The sequence below is a fragment of the Poromitra crassiceps genome (assembly GCF_964638095.1).
Source record: "Poromitra crassiceps genome assembly, chromosome: 11".
NCBI lineage: Eukaryota > Metazoa > Chordata > Actinopteri > Beryciformes > Melamphaidae > Poromitra > Poromitra crassiceps.
The window spans coordinates 33550441-33570504 of record NC_139643.1 but is presented as its reverse complement, the minus strand read 5'-3'; the positions used below and the strand labels follow the sequence as shown (position 1 = coordinate 33570504).

Here is a 20064-nt window from a genome sequence, read left to right as displayed (position 1 = left end):
AAGAGAATGGCTATTACAACTGTGCCCAACTACCTTTCCAAGCTGATAGCGTATGTGAAGACCCCAAAAGGGCTTATTCTTGCTGCAGAAATACTCATCAGCTTCATCATCTTCATTTGCTATGTTGCGTCGTCCCGCTGCGGCTACTCTGTGTTGCCCATTGTACACATGCTTGTCGCCATGGCCTTCTTCGGCATCTTCATGACGGAGATGGACAAGCGCATCCAAGTGGTCAACTGGGTCTACAGTGATCTTTTCCGCGCCGGCATCAGTGCTGTCCTGTACTTCATCACCTCTCTGACCACTATCATCGTAGGAGGAGGCGCTCTCGTCACAGGTGGCGTGCTTGGTGTGTTCGCTGTTATACTGTTTGGCTATGATGCCTACACCATCTTTGAGCAGGTCCAAGCCAAGCAGCAGGCAGCAGCTTCCATCGATGACAGAATCTCAGTGCCTGGGAGCTGCCCTGGAGAAGGCTCTGTCTAAACTGAAGAGGTTGGACTTTGGGGGTGGAGAGAAGGTCGACTGAGGTGGATCTGAGGGACCGAGAGGGTTGGTTATGAGGAGAGGAGGTCTGAGATAAGAGGAGAGGCAGCACCGTTTAAACACCAGGAGCTGCCTGTACTGTGGTCAAGCCGGCCATTACCTCTCCACCTGCTGCCGGCGTCCAGCAAAAGGGCCCCCCGCTTACCGGCCCCTAACACCCTTAGCAGGTCCGGAGGACGAAGCTTCTGTACCGGAGCCCATGCAGCTGGGCAGAGTTGAATGAATGAATGTTTTTACTTATGATAGTTGTTAAAAATACACAAATGAAATCCATGCACCACCAGTATTAAAATTGTCATGGAATTAAAACACAATAAAGTGCATGACTTGTTTCCATTGTGGTCCTCATTTGTAAAACATTAAGTGGTCGGCACAGCACGAGTCATCAAGACATGGAATAAAACAGCAACATCAACAATACAGTAGATACACCATGAACAGAAAGCACATCACATCACCCCAGAGGAGAGGCGGTGTTTTTCTCAAAAGGTTAGGGACTTTGATCAAACAGTGGCTCGTCTCGTTGCCCAACAGCGCTGGTTTAAGGAGAGGACATGGGTGAGTCTGCTAACTTTGGGCTGGCTAGTCCCCCAGTGTGCTAGCCTTCAGCACACTGCCCAACCTGTTGGCTGCCAGCCTCCACTCCAGCTCGGGGTTGTGAGCCTTCCTCCTGCCAAGTCCAGACCCAGGCCACAGCAGCAGTCTATCCACCAGCCTAAGCCCCCGTTCACACAGGATGCCGAAGCAATGCTCAACCTAAGCTCAACCTAAGCTCAACTCACAAGTTTCATTTACACCACCCGGTGTGAATGGGTCACGCCGAAGCCACCACGCTCACGTCTTGCTCAAGTGATCGTTCAGGATTCACGCCTATTTTCCAAGCCTGACGCGTGAAGCTTGAAGCTGCCAGGCATGAAGTCAATGGGAGTTGTGGGCGGGTTCAAGGCGCGCCGAGGAGGCGCTGAGAGGAAAAGAGAAGGCTTCTTGTGTGAACGGTGAGGCGTCAGTTCAGCTTGTGCCTGCTTCAAGCTTCAGTTCTACTTACGTTTGTCATCCTGTGTGAACAAGGGCTAAGCCTGAGCAGCCAGTACCAGTCCTTACCCATGTCTGGCTACCCGCCTGGCCCTGGGCCTTCTGTGCAGCCTGCCAGCTACCAGTACAAGCCCAGGTCCCACTAGCAGCCCAGCTCTGAGCAGCTTAGCTACCAAGCCAAGCCACAGCAGCCTAGCTGCCAGTCTGAGCTACATGAGCTACACCCGCAGATTAGTCCACTGCAGGGTGCTTCACTCCCCTGCCGTGCTGCAACGGTCCCCTATGGCTCTGCCTGCATCCAGTTTGGCTAAGGCTGCTGGGTCTGCAACAGCCCCTTTGGTTGTCCTCCAGCCTGTGTGTCCACCTGACAAGTCACCTGGTGCCCATGGGGGGGGGGGGGGGGGGGGGGGGTAGTACTGTTAGATGATGTTAGGGCTGCTTTTCACTTTCTCCACCACGATTTATCCTGCTGACCCCAGGGATTTAACCAACAACCTTCCTTCCGGACACAAGCTCGCTTCTCTAACCTTTAGGCCACCACACCCACATTCAATACATACATTTAAATAGAATAGAATAATTTAGAATTTAATAGAATAGAATGCTACTGTACACTCCGCAACACTGCAAATGTTTGTGCTGCACATCTAAAATAGTAATTTCTTATTCTGTAAATCTTGACTCTGTTCGAGCAAATTTGTTACTTGATACGCAGCTCCGCCCGATGAGACCATATGCTGAGGAACAGCTGTGGTTCCGAGCGGAGAAACATATGTGTGTGTGTGTAGGTTAGATGACAGTGGCAGCCAGGGTTTTGTTTGCTTGTCTTTCCTTGCACGTGTTTGTTCCACCACAGAGCCAGCTGTTTTGCTGAAAGTGGGAGAAACCTCTGCGTTTCCCTCCGTCCACATTATCCACCGCAGGGTTTCCAGGACTGTCAGAGACTTATCGCGGCACAGCTGTCCCGGCTTCCTCTTATTATTGGCTCCCCTGCTCCCTTGTTTGCTCGTCCCATCATATCTGTCTCTCTGTTTCCATTTATTACGCTGTCTTTTGCCGTCTCCCCAACTGACTCACTATTTTTGAACTAGTTTGACATGGGGGGGACATTGGCCCTCTCGGCTGGCGTTGCCTACAGGCCTGTTTTAAATTCACTCATGGTTATGCATCCCCTGTCAATGTTATTTATCCATTATTCAGCCGCTGACATATTTATTCGTGGAAAATCACACATCTTGACAAACCTTGGGTGCTCTGTCATTTTTGGTTGATTGGTCATGATGAGCCCATGATGTCTGGTTATGTTTGGTAAACCAACAAGGGAATTGAAAACTTTGTCACTTGTATTGCAACTTTGTGTTGTTCATTCTCTCATAGTTTTGTTGTGACAGTATGTGACGTGTGTTTACCACAGAAGATTTGAGAGAAGGTGTGAAATGCGATAGGAAAGTGGGTCCATTAACTAGCATCAATTCACTGAGTAGCAGAAGGAAAATTGGCTATTAGTATGGAACTAGGACATTCATTTCACAATGGATGCTGTAACAGATGATGGAAGTCAAAAGAAAGGAAAGGTGCAGAGATACCTATTTGTGAGAATGACTGACGGGTACATGGTTGCTAATGCGCTATTCAACTCCATTAAGGACCTAAGGTCTTTGCAAATGTCTGCCATGCCAGAAATTACACACAACTGAACCGATACTTTGCAATCGGGGGGATGGATAATGATATGACATTTTCAGACATACATTGTTTTACTTTTTTCCACTTTATGGGTTGTTTAAGAGATCAAAATCATGTTCGACATACTAAGCAGAATTTGAGATGACAGTGGTGGTCTGATCCCTTAGCAGGGCTTTTTACACATAATTACTGATAACTGATTACTGATAAGTAACTTACAGCCGGGACACAGTGCCTACCTTTACCTGTGCGTGCCTGTTGTGTCCACACACACAGCGTTGCTGCTGCTGCGGTGCTGCTTTCCACCATACATACACCGTACCAAACAAGAATGTTCCATATCGGAGAGGGAGAAGAGGGAGGGAGAAGAGGGACAGAATGTAGGGAAAGAGTGGATGGATAAATCCAGAAGGAGGTGGTAATGCAACATAAAGGATGCCAACTGCCATAAAACACCACAGAAGAAGAAGAATGTTCCATATCCAGCAAAATGAACATTCAACCGTGGACTGTTAGGTTTGAAGTAGCTAAGCAGTGTGTGTCTTTGTCCTGTGCAGAGTATGGAGGCTTGGGACTCGACTTCACCTACAGCATGGCGGTGTCAGAGGAGCTGGGCAACATCCGCTGTGGAGGCATCCCTATGGCCATTGGTGTACAGAGTGACATGGCCACTCCTGCACTGGCCAGGTAAAGTACATGCAACCGCAAGCAGTTTTCCAGAGGACAGGGCACTCACCGCTATATACCTTTACAGTCAAATCTTTCATGGTCCAATGAACTGCCAAACTCAGGAATATGTAGCCTACGCCATCTGTTGATGTAGTTTAAATTCAATCATAATTAAATATTAGGCCGACATAATATATGTACATAACTTATGTCGGCACCTGGTATGATTGATTGGTAGAATCAGAGGAACCTCTCAGGTGCTTTCTTTGAGCGTTGTATTCACTATTTATCTCAGTGTTTCTATTAGTAGACTAGAAAATAAATCTAATTTCTTTCTACCAAGAATAGTCAAGTCAAGATTTATCACAGTTACAGTCTGACTCTGAACAGGCTTCACATCGGCCACATAATGAAAATACAAATGAAAGTATATCAATATTGTAACTATAACTAATAATAACTGGTTTGCCTCCTCCCATGAAGACCATGGGCTTTTCCTGCTATGAAATGGCTGCTTGTGACGCAAAATAAAGTTAAGTAAAATAGAAAGTTACTGTTGTAGAAAATGTAAGTTCCATTGGCTCATTTAATAATCAATACGCAATAATTGCATACACAGTAGTCAAGTCAAGTCAAGTCAAGTTTATTTATATAGCCCTAATTCACAAGCATGTCTCAGAGGGCTTCACAGAAAGTATGTCTAGCTAATTCTAGCTGACACAACAGTAGCAAGAATATACAGAATAAAGATAACATTTGAACAATTGATAATATAGAAAATATAGAAATGAAGAGAGAGCAGAGGAAAGAGCAGGAGAAGGGAGAAGAGCAGGGGGAATGTGAGAGTGTGATGGGGTGGGGAGGGAATGGGAGATGTTGGAGGGTATAGGAGGTGGGGAAGGAGCAAGAGGAGAGAGCAGGAGAGGGGAAACGGGGGGAGGGGGGGTGGGAAAGGGGGGGGGGTGTGGGGGAGAAGAGAGCAGGGGGAGGGAGGAGGTGGGGAGAGAAAGTTATTGGTATGGTTTATAAATGCACATCACATAGACAAATGGCAATACAGCCATACTCACATTAGCAGCTCTTTCTATCTCACACTGTGCACTGTCATGGTGCCCTTGCAGACCTCAGAGTTGCCTTCAAAACCCGTGTCAAGATGTAGATGCAGGTTCACATAGTTACATATTTCATTCCATTCTTAAATTCCATTCCACATAAAGGGACAGCTTTTGTCATTTTGGCCCTGAGTGGAGCACAGTGACAAGCTCACTCAGAGATGTGGCCTTGCTGGACTTCTGTCTTGGCTACAGCTCCCCCCCTCAACTCCTGCATTGCTCTGTGAGCTGGTCAAAACATAGCTTGTGAAGAGATGTGAGATATGTGAGAAAATACAGTATAAAACCTTTGACTGTGTGTCATTCTGTACTGAGCTCCTGAACTGGAAACAAGCAAGCTTTTCCAGGGAGCCAGTCTCTATGCAAATGGAAATCTTCTACTTGCAAAGATGTATGTTTGGCTGAATACAATTCCTCCTGACTCCTCGCTTCATTATTTTAATGTCTGGTCACCGGTCTCATCATTTTGGCTTGAGATACTATTTGGTTAATGCGGATGAAGAATGGTGTTATTGATACAAATGCCATTCTACAACAGTTACTGTCTCATGAGTTTAATTAATTAAATAAAGTTGAGTAAAATAGAAAGCTACTGTCTCATGAGTTTAATAAATAAAGTTGAGTAAAATAGAAAGCTACTGTCTCATGAGTTTAATAAATAAAGTTGAGTAAAATAGAAAGCTACTGTCTCATGAGTTTAATAAATACAATTTTGTAAAATAGAAAGCTACTGTCTCATGTGTTTAATAAATCAAGTTTAGTCTCATCAGTTTAATTAGGGGATCTACAGTCGCTGCAACGAGGCTTCAGTAATGACAGGCCAGCAACAGAGGTTGATCCCCTGGGAGCTTGAAGATAAGCCTCCCTCCGTCTCTCCCAGTGGAACGTGAACTCCTGCACACACAGCTGCCATTGTTATTTTAAAACACATGATCCCATGTTCTGACTTGCTGCAGATACACAGTACAGTCAGAGTTTCAACATTCACTTTCAACATTCGCAATCATCTCTCAAATATCAGATCATTATCAAGTATAGTATGCTTAAGGTTGCTTAAGGTTTGCCACTGACGTTTACTGCTCACTTCCGTCCATCCGTCTATGCATGTTTTACACACCTACCTGCCAATCAAGTGTACACTGAATGTAGTAAATAATATATAGGCATATCTTTCTGATATTGAATTCTACATGCATCTTCAACAACTGGGCTGCTGGCTTCATCAGCCTATGCGTCCCATCCATCCAGAGCAAGCTGCTATATTATCAGCCCAAAGATTCCAAGATTGGTGGGAAGTATTAATGCATTTCGTTGGTGGTGGTCTTCTCTCCCAATCCCCGTTTGGTGCCCATGCCCGGGTAATTTGCATATAACCCCATAAGCGTCCTTGCCATTGCTTAACCTCAGTCAGCCCACGTCCTGTCAATTTGCACAACCCATTATTCCTGCATTCTGCTTAAACATCAGTCAGCCCATGTCCTGACAAGTCAGCCCCCGTCCTGACAATTTGCTCAACCCATTATCCCTGCATTCTGCTTAAACCTCAGTCAGCCCACGTCCTGACAACTTGCTCAACCCATTATCCCTGCATCCTGCTTAAACTTCAGTCAGCCCACGTCCTGACAAGTCAGCCCATGTCCTGACAATCTGCATAACCCATCATTCCGGCATTTGCATAAACCTCAATCAGCCCACGTCCTGACAAGTCAGCCCATGTCTTGACAATTTGCTCAACCCATTATCCTTGCATTTTGCTTAAACGTCAGTCACCCCACGTCATGACAATTTTCATGACCCAGTATCCCTGCATTCTGCTTAAACCTCAGTCAGCACACGTCTTGTCAAGTCAGCCCATGTCCTGACAATTTGCACAACCCATTATCCCGGTATTTGCTTAAACCCCTGTCAACCCACGTGCTGACAATTTGCATACCCCCGGCGAGCTTCATGACCCCCCTTTCATTATATTATCCTGTTCTAACTTTCATTTCTTTTGGGGGATTATCTATCCTATACGTCACTGACGCCCCCCCTCTCTCATCTCAAGAGGAGCGTCATCATATCATGGAGCCATACGCCACACTTAAACTGGTTATTTGTTCAATAAAGCTTGTTAAAACTTCCTACGAGTCTCTCATGATTGAAGTGTGATCTTTGACTGAATTTCAATCATGGAAGACCTAGAGCACCCCATGCGTACATGCCCCTCGTCATTCAGGGTGTGTAACTCCTTAGTGACATCACTGATGACATCACAATTGCTTGAGTGACATCACTGATGACATCACAATTGCTCGAGTGACATCACTGGTGACATCACAATTGCTCGAGTGACATCACTAGTGACATCACAACTGCCCCTTCTCCATTTCCCAATATCCAATCAGCTAAGGACATCTGTCTCTCCTGATCTGCTGAGCCAATCACCTAAGCGGAGGTGGTGGTATATAGAGCCCTTGCTACTACGTCATTACTCACATTTGTGCCATCATCCTCAGCTGCTGTTCATCATCACTGGAGCAGTTGTCTCGCCCCACCCCCTCCCCTGATCACCACCAACGTCATGGCTCCTGTAGAAATCCCTATGGGAGGATTATCTATCCTATACGTCACTGACGCCCCCCCTCTCTCATCTCAAGAGGAGCGTCATCATATCATGGAGCCATACGCCACACTTAAACTGGTTATTTGTTCAATAAAGCTTGTTAAAACTTCCTACGAGTCTCTCATGATTGAAGTATCATTTGTTGTGATTGGTTGGATTTACTGTAAAGGAAATCAATAATGGATAATGCCTTTTTTTCCCTACTTTTTACTGTTTCATGTCTGTATGTTTTTAAATTACATTTTTGTTATGCTGCATATGAATTGCCCCGAGGGGGATAAATAAAGATTCTCTACTCTACTACTCTTTTTCCCTGGATTGACCTCATCAGTGTACTTCATGAAAAGAGTGTTTCTAATATTTGGTACATTCAATGTGTGTGTGTGTGTGTGTGTGTGTGTGTGTGTGTGTGTGTGTGTGTGTGTGTGTGTGTGTGTGTGTGTGTGTGTGTGTGTGTGTGTGTGTGTGTGTGTGTGTGTGTGTGTGTGTGTGTGTGTGTGTGTGCGTGTGTGCGTGTGCGTGCGTGCATATGTTTGTGTGTGTGTGTACAGGTTTGGTTCAGCTGAGCTAAAGAAAGAGTTTCTTGTTCCCTCCATCTCGGGGGACAAAGTGGCGTGCCTGGGAGTTAGTGAAGTTGGAGCCGGTTCCGATGTCTCAAGTACGTCTCTCCATCATCCCACTAGTCTTTTATTATCATCTAATTTCCTTCAGCGCCCCCTAAGGGTCCATTTTGAATAAGCAAGGATCCTGACTCTCTCTTATTTATTGATTGATTGATTGATTGATTGATTGATTGATTGATTGATTGTGTTACTTAGTTTGTTAGTTAGTTCGTTAGTTAGTTAATATTTCACTAATGCTGCAAAAAAAGTATCAAAGAGGGAGACAGATAGACATTTACATATATGATGATACACCTAGTGTGCCGTCAGCAGACTTGTGTTTTTTTTATGTATTTCATTTGTATAAGCTAATACACACTGTATTATGTTTGTTGTGAACAATTATTTATTGATTTGGTGTATAACAAGCAATTTGGAACAGTTATGTATGTCTGTGTATGCCATGCAGTGTAGGGCTTCATTCCAAAGTCTGTAATATGTTTTGTATTACTGACTACTAGAGTAACAAAATAAGTCGTTGCCACTCACAAATAAGTGTACATCACTTTTTTAATGAGACACAGCAGCAACAAAGTAACTGAGTTTGTTTTCCTGCTGTGCATTCTAAAAAATCTGATTTGATATACACTTATTATTTGTGAGTGCTGACGACTTCGTGATTTTTACAGTCTAAACAATGTGAATTGAGTACACCATTTCTTTCATTCTTTCGTTATTACAGACTATAGACAATGTGCAGAAAGATGGGCTGCCTCTCTACAATTTGCATAGGAATTCCTCCATTCCTTCTGTACATAGGCATATAAATAGATACATATCAACAATCTAATGTACTGTAGATACACAGACAGAATTAAACAGTGGGCCTCATCTATCTGTCTGTTGGAATACATATTCTGAGCCTGGACTGTATCAAATACAATGATTCAACCTATGGTGACTCCAACAGCAATAGCGGTCTATTTTCAGCCTTGGACTTACTATAATACTGATTAGTAAATAAAACCCATTAATTAGCTTACCACACTATTTAAAAAAATGAATATTCTTTTAGCCTCTTTTCACCTTAGGTTAAACTACCGATACAATTATTTGCATTTGACCAGATTTTCAACACAAGCCTTATGGGTTTTTGGTGTGAAGCTGAGATCCAGACTGTACACGGAAAGATTCAGCTCAAACCTGCTCTTAATAACTGCCATCCTATCTACACAGTGGAATAACCAAGTCCAATCTTTTCTCCTGATAGGACAAAACGATTTACAGGCCCAATAGAGCCAAATAGAAAGAGAACTGAATACTGTATGATGGCAAAATCTCTCTGGTTAAACCATCTGTTTTGAAGCCTTCAGGTGTACACCTGACAAAGTTGTATTTCTCTCAACCACACCCATCTAACCAGTGATCTAACCATCTACCCATCCACCTACGCACACGTGGATTTTAGGTATCCAGACCAAGGCGGTGAGGAAAGGGGACGAGTATGTGATCAATGGGGGGAAGATGTGGACCACCAACGGTACCCAGGCTGACTGGATGTGTCTCCTGGCCAACACCAGTGAAGGAGCCTCGCACAGGAACAAATCTCTCATCTGTCTTCCCATGAACCTGCCTGGTACGATCAAGCTGTTCTTATTTCTCCGCTTTCCCGGTAAAAGTAGTGAGCCTATTCTTGGACGAAAACATTTCTGTTTAATGTTCCATCAAGTTAAAAAAAAAAACGAATGTGTTTTTTTTCTACTGGCATGTCCTTTCCTGCCTGACTGTAAGATCTCTGCTCTTTCCGCTATAGAGGGATCATGTCTGATTTCAAAACACTGTTTTCATAAGACTGGATATGTGTTATAGTTTGCCATCTAGGCTTGCCAAGACTCACATGATGACACTCACTCTACTGTAGGAGTACACATCGCTCGCAAGATTGATAAAATGGGGATGCTGTCATCAGACACCGCCGAGATATTCTTCGATGACGTCCATGTGCCCTGCAAGAACATCATTGGCCAGGAGGGCATGGGCTTCACCTATCAGATGCTTCAGTTCCAGGAAGAGAGGCTCTGGGCAGTGGCCAGTAGTGAGTGAGCCTCCTGCCTCCCTTACTCTTCTTCTCTTAGCATGCTTTCACACTGGCGCCCCGGTACCGTTCCCGAGCACACTTGTCCCCAAATTGACCCCAGGTTCAGAGCGTTTGATGAGTGTGAACGTTGCGGGCACGGAACGGGGAACCGTGACAGGGTCCACTTGAAAAGGTGGTCTGGGGAACACTTTGGCGTGCCCGGGGACGGAACACTTGCCAATGTGAACGCCAACCGTACCGAACCACATAGACAACACATGGGCGAGGATACACTCCAGGCATAGTTGATGATGCAAGCGTACTCTGCAAGTGTTCCGTTCCCGAGCGCGGGAAGAAATGTTGTAATGTGAAAGCTGACCAGCAGGGGAGAGGGGAGGAGGGCAATCGTACTCGGGCGCGGAACGGAACCAAAGCAATCGTTCCCTTCCCAGTGAGAAAGCACCCTTACTCTCTCTGTTTCTGTTCTTCCTCCCTCCATCGCAGCCTATCTTTCCTTTCCTTCTCCCAACACTTCATCACTTTATCTTCCTCTCTGTCCTTCCTCACATCTCGCCCCCCTCCCACTGAATTAACTGGAAATTGCACCATCGCCCCCCTCCCCAATTTACAAAGAATGGGAGCCATTAATCCTCTCCAAATGGCTTGTCTGCTTTTGTTTTTGACCAGGAAGCTCCAGTCACTGTTTTCTCTTTGGGTAAAAAAACGGCTAATGTTTTGAAGAGAAGTGAAGCCAGGCGTAGCACATCGCTGAGTCTGCCTCTGATAAGTGAGTCTGGCCGGCCTGTTAGAAGGCGTGTTCGTCATGAGTCACAGACACAAACAAACTCTCCCTCTCTGTGCGTATGTGATGTGCGTTATTTATTTCCTGTGTACACTCCCAGTTCTGAGTTAATCCGCTGAAGTACCGTAGCGCACTTTGATAGTCACATTTCTCTCCCCCCACACATTTTTTTTCTTCCACTGAACTTCCACATAACTTCCTTAAACTGCAAAACGAGAAAGAAAGAAAGATGAAGAATAAAACCGTTCAAAGCAGAATGCTTGCCGGATTCAGCATTCCGGTAGATTCAGCCCATAAGCGATGTTGGTATTCAGTGAGGATGTTAGAAATAACCGGACACCACCTGTCTCTCTCTCTCTCTCTGTGTATCCTTCTCGTTGCAGTCCTGACCTCGATGGACAACGTCATCCAGGAGACCATCCAGTACACACGGCAGAGGAAGATCTTCAAGTTGCCCGTCCTGTACCACCAGTCAGTCCACTTCAAGCTGGCGGAGCTGCAGACGGAGGTGGAGCTGCTCCGCTCCCTCCTCTACCACGCTACAGGTGGGAACCACCTCATCGAGACAGATGACGTAGCATAGGTGGAACGATGGTGCCGCTCCACCTCTCCAAAAGTTGGTTCACGGCATCGAGATAGAGAGAACACATAGACTGGCTATAGTGGTAATGCCAAGCCCCAGGTTTCCGGTGCTTAAAATCGAGGCCAATGCAGACGTACGAAAAACTGCAGTTCCTAGAATGCCCACTTGAGGTTGGCTCCAAAAGGGAGTCATTCCCCATTCACCCCCATGTTAAAATGCCTGAATTGAATGTTTACAGCCTGGTAGAAAAAACGATTTTGGTCTCTATAGCTAATTTCACCTTTCATAACAACTGTACAGGGGGTGAATGTTTATATAACTCACCCGTTTAAAGTAAAATAGACGTGATCGTGCAGGCCGAACACGCACCAACAGCAGGCGGCGCTGTGGCTCTTCTCGTCCAAATTTACCTCACTTCTGGCTCAAAATAATCAAGATGGCGACGGTCACGATGCTGAACTGCAGGCTTCAAAACGGGAATCAACAAGCCAAATGGGTGTCATCACATTCACTGTGCCCATATTATTGATTGTTTTGTAGAGCAGTGTGGCTTGTCTACTATTTCAAAGTGTGTATGTACAGCAGGGGTTTTCAAAGTCTGAGACTGTGGGCCTCCCCCCAGACAAAGCTTGAAAAAAGGACCCCCCCCCCCCCCCCACACACACACACACACACAAATCCTGGATGCCTATGGGATCATGATTATGTTATTTGATCCCATACACACTCAACAATTGAGCCAAGATAGCCTGACATTGCTGTTACATACATAAAAAGGTCTGTCTGAAGACATGTATTAGTTTCTGACTGTGGGAAAGTGGAAAAAACTGTCAAATTCCCCAAAACTACGATATCTCTGAACTAACTATAAATCACACACATTTAGCATGATCTCCTTTTAATAAGTAATTTTCACTTCCATTCACTGAGCCTCTCCTGAAACTGCTTGGAGCCCCTCTGGGGAGACCCGCCTCCCACTTTGAAAACCCCTGGGGCCAGTTGCACCAACTGGTCTTACACTGGTCTTAAGCTAACAGCTAACAGCTACCTAACAGCTACGCCGGTTGCACCAAGACGGCTTAAGCCTTCTTTTCACTACGACCAGGCATAGTTAAGACCACTTGGTGCAACCGGCCCCTGGTGTACAGAACTTGCATCTTGCCACAGATATTTTCAGAACAAATCATTCAAAACAAACATGGAATGATAATAGTCCAGATAATAATTTTAGCCAAGCATTTCACAGCCCTAGAAAAAAAAAGAATTAATAAAATAAGGTGACATAATTTAGATTGTAGTCAGAGAATGACCAGAAACTAGGCTAGATGTGTAGAGAGAGAGACTTAGCATTTGTGTACCAGTGTATGTGAGCAGCACCTGGGCCAATGTATCACCTGCTCTGCTCAGCTCTGCACATTCTGCCATTTGTATGTGGAATTGATTAGCAGCTAATCTTAAAAAAGTAAAAGTGGTATCAAAAAGTTGGATACAAGCAAATCTGCCCAACATTTAGCATGAGATGAACGTGGAGTGGAAGTTGTAGCATGAGCATGAGGTACGTGGGAGGAGATAGCGCTCATGTTTTTGGGCAGGAAAAAGGAGAACGATCTCAATAGCGAGCTGGGCTGGAGCTGCCCGTCTAATTAGTTTGGGCAAGACTGTTTCCAGTCTGGGATATGTGTGAGATGGCACAAAATGTAGCAAGTAGAGCTTTGTATTTGGATGAACTGCCCAGTGGCACTACTTCAAAAGCCCCAAGTCCCGGCCCACCTGGAACACTGGCTCCAACCCAGCTCTCCTAAAACCATCTGAAACATGACTCGAAACGCTGTCGACTGCAGTGTTTAGGATTTATTATGATATGGATGAGTGGGTGCATCTGTTGGGTGGAGGTCCAAGGTCTCCTGTTTCTCCTGCTGTATTCATAATAACCACTCGAGTGGGCTGCAAGCTTTGAATGAATTAATCGAGCTGGTAACGCTTCAACTCAGACCTGCGCCTGCCCAGAGACTGATCAAAGCATTTTGCATCTGTTTGGCACAGGTAGACACACACGTGCACACGCACACACGCGCGCACACACTAACAAACACACACACACACACACACACACACAGGACCCAGTTCCAATTCCTTGCTGGTTCTGTACACACTGACAGGGAAAGCATGTGGCTCAGTTGATAGAACATACATTACAGTTGCTATGGTGGGATTAGTTTCTGAAAAGCTTTGGATGGGGCGGGTACTGAAGCGCAGCCAATCACAGGTTTATCATCTGTGTGTCTTTCTTTATCTTCTCCCATTAATTTGTTTGCTTGCTCGCCTCTCCTTGTTTTTAGCTGTGACCAGTAGCACTATAGCTCGCCTCGCTCGGTTGGTCCACAAACATTTCCCATCCTTTGGCGGCCAGTTTTCGCCCCAGGAGGAGGCTGAAATTTGGAATGGAGGTCAAGTGTGTGTGTGTGTGTGTTCATGCCAATTGACCGATCCTAAGTCCCGCCCCCCATAGTTACTGTTGCTAGGTAGGTCAAATTGAGAGCAGAAGTAGCTGAAGGGTTTGATGTATGTATGTTACAGTTGTGTGAACTTTCCCAGTTTTAAAATGAAAGTGAATTTAGTTTAAAAAAAAAGTGCAGTCTGGGAAGTCTGCTAGAGTGAATGAATTGTGACATCACGCACTCTAGGCTGCTACAAGTTTGCTCAACTGTTATTTGAGCAAAAAGGGGACTTTTGGTCAATTGCAAAGGTCATTTGGCTAAAAGGGGGCGTGGCAATGGGAATGTATGTGGTCGCAGCTATTGCGAATTTCTGCGCTCGTTTCTCACTCTTCTCCTTCTGATCACCTGCCTCTGTCTTTCCCTTTGTTCGCTGCAGCGTTGTACGTGAAAGGCAACGATGTCACCAAGCTGGCGTCCATGGCCAAGCTGAAGGGGGGCCGGCTGGCCAGGGAGGTGGCCGACAGCTGCCTCCAGTTCTGGGGAGGCATGGGCTTCACCAATGAAGTGTTTGTCAGCAGGTTCTACAGGTGAGACAGAGACCTGCAGCTTTCCACTGACCCGGGTTCTGGAAATACATTTCCATAGATATTTCAGAGAATCCCATTGAGTTTGAAACTTTGAACCAGGTGAATCATGAGCGTACATTACATCTGGTTCCTATGGTAACTGCGACCTCTCCATTTGGTGGGAACTTGCTAAAGCTAAAACAAGAAACTCAGGAGTAAGATACAATTTAATCAAGTTCAGGAAGTTGGAATCGAGTTGGAATCAGATTGACTAATGGCTTCTGCAGGATCATACCAAGCACTTCAAAAGTAGCTATAAAAATATGTTTTTATAATAATGAAAAATGAATCTGTATAATGTTTTGTCATTTTTCACTGATTTGGTAATTTCAACAAAATACTGTAATAATAAACATGTAAAACATTTCACCCAATACAGTAGTTGTTTCAGTCTGGTAACTCATGGTAAGTCTACCTTACATGGCAGAAACGTTTTGGCTAGTGATCTAAGTCACTTGTAAGAAAAGTGAATGGAAATTTTACTTTTTTTTTAAATTTTGCTTGATAAAACTGATTTTGCAGACTATTATGTAGACAACAAAAAAACTACTATCAACGACATGGTAGTAATACAAAATATATTTGCCTACAGACTTATCTTCAACTGACATGTTGCAGAGAGATGGGAAAGCATTATTTACAGTAACACAGTTGATAACCTTGGATACTTATTTCTCCAGAGTCATTCTGGGTCCCATTTTAATCTTTCCATGATCCACCTTTGGGTCACAGAAAGCCAGGAAAGAAACTCTTGAAGAAGCACTTGAAGTTCAATCTCCAGCTGTCTCATTTCTGTGCTGGGAGGCGGGAGCTCCCTCGCTTGCTCGTTCCCAGTTAGTAATGAAAGGAAACTTGTAGTCTAACTCCTCTAAGCCTTACTTAACACTGCACTGACATCTAGTGATGGGGCAAATATTGCAACGGAGGGGTGATCATTGCAAACAACTTATCAGGATGCACAAATACAGTACATTGCTTTCATTCAGAGAAGTAAAAATCTCTTAAGGGAAATAAATTCATATCAATTTTTATCAATGGGATTCTATATACTGTATATGAATCAAATGTGGCAGGTAATTTCGGTGAATGAGATTGAAAAGATCGCACTGACTCATATTTGTTTTGTGTCTCCAATCCACAGGGATTCCAGGTTAATATCCATTGGCGGAGGGGCTGATGAGGTGATGCTGGGAATCATCTGTAAGTACATGGACACGCTGCCCAGGAAGTGAGGTCATCAACGCCTGATCCAGGAAGTGGTGTCGCCACATTGCAGCTAGTGTATTAGTCATTCACATCTAATTCTAAAAACATCACATCAAGTGCAGTTCATGAACTCACAAGTTAATTTTGGGGTTTTGAATTTGTCCTATAACGATGCTTCTACAGTACATACCATAGTTTGTCAGTTCTATATGTGGCTTATGTAAATATACACAAGTCTAATGTAACTTGTTTTCTCTTCTTGGCCTTAAGTGATAATACAAACGCCATTCATTTTGATTGTTTTTGGCATTTTTAATAACTGCATTTTAGTAGTGATCACTTTTGAGGGCAGATTTGTTTTGTCTAATCTCAGGAAAACAATGAATAGGATGTACAGTTCTCATGTACAGTGAAATTGTGTAAAATAAATCAATGTTCAGCAAAGATTCCGACTTGTTTTCTCTGTCATTGAGAAAGTCATTAGTGAAAGACATTCATCTGAATAACTGTGCTAATGCAGAATTAAATGAAAATCGATTGTTAGATGAAGGTTAAATTCAGAACATACATTTTGTTTATTTACATTAAAAAACATTTTTACAACATAGTTGAAACAGTGGGTGAGATGTAGAAATTAACAGTTTATATGGATGCCAGAAGATTTTGCCATGATAGATCCATTAATTCCTAAAACCAAATACAATCTAGTGACTAGATTTAGTAATGTTTCAGGTAACATACAATGACACTACTGTACATTGGTCAATGTAAGTCACGACATACTATTACAAATGATCAAAATATCCCCCGTCACTCTTAACACAAATTAGGCGATATCACACTATAGCCCACAGATCTGCTACACAGCGGACATCGATACTGCTTTTAACATTCCTACCATTTATCCACCACAGCTGTTACCTGTAATGTCTCCTCAGCTCAGCACTGGTAAACTGGGCTTTTCTAAATCAGCTTTGTCATTGGGTCTTCTTTATCAAACCTCTCAGAGTAGGACTTTTGGGTCATTATATGAGATGCTCAAAGACACTTCATAAAATCCCAGAACTATCATCATCATCCTGCATAATGTTAATCATCACATTGGCCTGATCCAGAGATGCGTGGTCGTGGCACAGACTGGGTAGGGAGATGTGGAGTTACATGGCATGTTGGACAAGGTGTTCTCCTATCACCTGAGCCTGATGAACCAGTACAGCACGAAGAAGACGAAGAGGCAGAAGAGCAGCATGTAGCACAGGAGCTTGGCCTGGCTGCCTCTGGACAGCTGCTTAACTCTGCCGATGGTGGCGCCCAGCAGCCCGCCTGTCGAGTCAAAGTCCGAGTCCTAGGTTGGGAAGGAGGGACAAGAAGTTCAACGTAATGCTGCATTGTTGTTATAATGACACGCACACACAGAAACAGGTGCGAGGCAATGTTAAACTGTTATAGGGTAATACAGTGATTCTCAACCCTTTTCATATCAAGGGCCCATGATTTAATAAACATTAGGGCCACGGGCTCCCATTTGATGAGATTTTGTGTCAAATCTGAGAAATGTTTTGTCATTGTATGATTTTGTCCAGAATGTCATAACTATCTGTTGCAGGAAGAGAATGAATGAATGATTTTATTTGACAATTTAATTTTAAATTAACAGCAGCTCTGTCGAAGCATAGCCTGCATATAAAAAGGAAACATCAAGATAACGCAATAAAACGCAGGCAGAGGCTTATTTCCATTGTGGTCCCTTTGGGGATGGGGGTGTGCGAGATGGCAGAATTTACATGACAATATGACAACAGCATACAAAGACACAAACTACAATAAAACAATACACTCTGCAAGTTATTCACTGTATGCAGCCTCAATCACACAACCTCATTGCTTCGTTGGAGAGTGACCTGAAACTATGATCAAAATAGCCATTATTCTACATTCTGTAATTGTGTGTTAACTTGTAGGCCTAAATGAAATAATGAAGTTTAACAATTCATCCATTTGCTGGGGATTGGGGGCCCCTCAAGGACCCCTGGTGGTCCCCGGACCCCACGTTGAGAACCCTGGTGTAATCGAAAGTGAAACTAACTCACCATATCATCGAGCATTGTGTTCTGGTACTTGACTTCCGTTCCGATGTCAATTGACAGCTGTAAACATCAAGCATATTGACAAGACAATAAGAACAGTATGACAGGCAAGGCAACACAATAATAATAGTCAACAATGTAAACATTAACCGCTAGTGCTTAATGGGGTTTGACGTAGCAGATGCTTACACTTTTCAAAGCGGTCACTTTGGCTCTCAGACCCTCCTGTAAGTGTTCATTTTCCTCTTCATAGACGCTGTATCCACTTGCGACATAGTTCCCAGAGCTCCCTTCACCTGCATGAAATGACAGCGACAATCAATGTAAGTTAGCTAGCTAGCATTTCTACTAGGCAAGTTACCGTATGTATGTTAGCTAACGAGCAAGCATTAGCTAACGTTAACGAAACAAGGAGGATAGAAGCTCGTCTCTTACCCAAACCGGCGCGCCGCATTTTGACTTATTAACGTTACATACAACAGGATCCCAGCAATGTGTATAATTTGTTAAATTAGTATTTTAGCCCGAACTGCGTTAAGATAACGGGAGCTGGAACGAGCTGTGAGAGCTGCAGCAAACGCCACGACATCATACGGTGGCCGGCGAGGACAAGTTTACGCTGGCTGTGACCGTAACGCAGTCTGCAGAGGAAGCACATCAAGCTCACACCAGAGAGGTTTGGCAAGCTGTTTTATAATTTATTAATTCAAGCACAGGGCAGGCATTTCAAGTCATAGAAAAGTGATAACCCTCTAGTGTTCATAAGTCAGTGAACATTAATCGAGTTTGACTTCCAAGTGCAATTCTGTTCAAGTTTGTAGGTAAGTATCATTATGGACTAGAAAAAGTACAAAAGTAGGCTATGCTGCTGGTTTTTAGTATCCTTGAAATGTTTTTAGAGAGATATGATTGTTTAACTGCTCCATAATCTCCTTTGCGTTGCCTGTATTACAAATGTCGAACTTATTAGGCTATTATTGAGAACCATAAGTGTCATTTACACTGGGGACGCTAGGGACATGTTCCCCCATCATTTCTTCAAGTGGCAGATTTGGTCCCCCTGTGAAACATGTTCTGGAAAATGAAAGAAATGTTAGCTAACAAAACCCATTTTGCACAAGAAAACACAATGCAATGTAAATATAGAAGAAACATTGATAAAAAGGATATTATTCCTTCAATTGTTTCTACTTTGTCATATTTTAGGGCAGTGATTGGATAGTGTTATCGCTGGGCTGACTGACATGCAGCACTGGTGCTTTCTGCAGTAGATGTGACTTTGGCATTGTTCGATTGACACGGTGTTGCAGCTGTGGATGTGATGCATATGGGGGCTGTAGCTTGTCCGGTCGACATTGTGAATTTTATGCTGAGTATCTTCATATTGTCGACTCTGTAGTAGTCTATGGCTATGCCCTTTTGAGGCGCCGTTATGATTTTCTCTCTCGCAGTAATTATCTTAACGGTGCATGCCCACTATATGCCATTTCATTGGTGACAAAAAGCCACCCCCATTCATTGTGTATTGGATGCGACTGATTTGCTAAAAAATGCATGCTGGGATTCCTTGCAACTAGGGATGTCACGATACCAAAATTATGAGTTCGATACCGATACCTGCCTAAGTATCTCGATACCGATACTGAAACGATACCACGGCAAAAAACTAAAACATCAGGAAAAGTATTGGAATAAATAGAGGGGACAAAACATGGAACTTAAAACTTATTTTATTGATTTAACAAGGTAATGCACAGCCATGTAGTCATTTTACTACATGCTGGTAGTAGGCTACTGCCACCACGTGTGGCGCTGAACATGCTAGAACTTTTATTATCTAGTGTAAAATTAACATAATCTCTCCTGTAAACATATTTTAAAGGAATGTCAACCGTTTAAACTTATAAATAATATAAATAAAATATATTTTCACACAGCTGCTACACTATTATAGCTATTTGTTTTATCCAAAAAAAGTACTCTGTACTTGCAG

At 43.8% G+C, this 20064-nt stretch overlaps 2 protein-coding genes and 1 pseudogene across 3 annotated transcripts in view; 2 read left to right on the top strand and 1 right to left on the bottom strand.

Moving 5' to 3' along the window:
• The window catches only part of LOC310785139 (putative acyl-CoA dehydrogenase 6), a 37109-nt gene extending 20678 nt beyond the window's left edge, over positions 1–16431 (top strand). The window contains exons 3-9 of the mRNA XM_083646130.1: positions 3822–3951; positions 8202–8308; positions 9721–9888; positions 10174–10347; positions 11515–11676; positions 14589–14739; positions 15920–16431. Coding sequence (XP_083502256.1) covers positions 3822–3951; positions 8202–8308; positions 9721–9888; positions 10174–10347; positions 11515–11676; positions 14589–14739; positions 15920–16010 — 983 coding nt within the window. The 3' untranslated portion in view covers positions 16011–16431. The remainder of the gene's footprint in view (positions 1–3821; positions 3952–8201; positions 8309–9720; positions 9889–10173; positions 10348–11514; positions 11677–14588; positions 14740–15919) is intronic.
• Positions 7–486, top strand: LOC310785700 (proteolipid protein 2 pseudogene; annotated as a pseudogene). The gene has a single exon. The product of its transcript is annotated as a proteolipid protein 2 pseudogene (transcript).
• Positions 16432–16526: 95 nt separating the features above from the next.
• bet1 (Bet1 golgi vesicular membrane trafficking protein) lies at positions 16527–18657 on the bottom strand. The gene is made up of 4 exons (XM_083646131.1): positions 18507–18657; positions 18261–18367; positions 18075–18131; positions 16527–17329 (listed from the first exon to the last, which is right to left on the bottom strand). The coding sequence occupies exons 1-4, from the start codon at positions 18523–18525 to the stop codon at positions 17174–17176; spliced, it is 339 nt and encodes a 112-aa protein (XP_083502257.1). The 5' UTR covers positions 18526–18657; the 3' UTR covers positions 16527–17173.
• Positions 18658–20064: the final 1407 nt, after the last annotated feature.

Bases quoted from the DNA above. Each gene is read 5' to 3' on its own strand.
- bet1 (XM_083646131.1), bottom strand. The intron at 18,132-18,260 runs GTAAGCATCTGC...TGATGTTTACAG, and splicing joins AAGTGACCGCTTTGAAAAGT to CTGTCAATTGACATCGGAAC. The intron at 17,330-18,074 runs GTGAGTTAGTTT...TTCCCAACCTAG, and splicing joins ACACAATGCTCGATGATATG to GACTCGGACTTTGACTCGAC.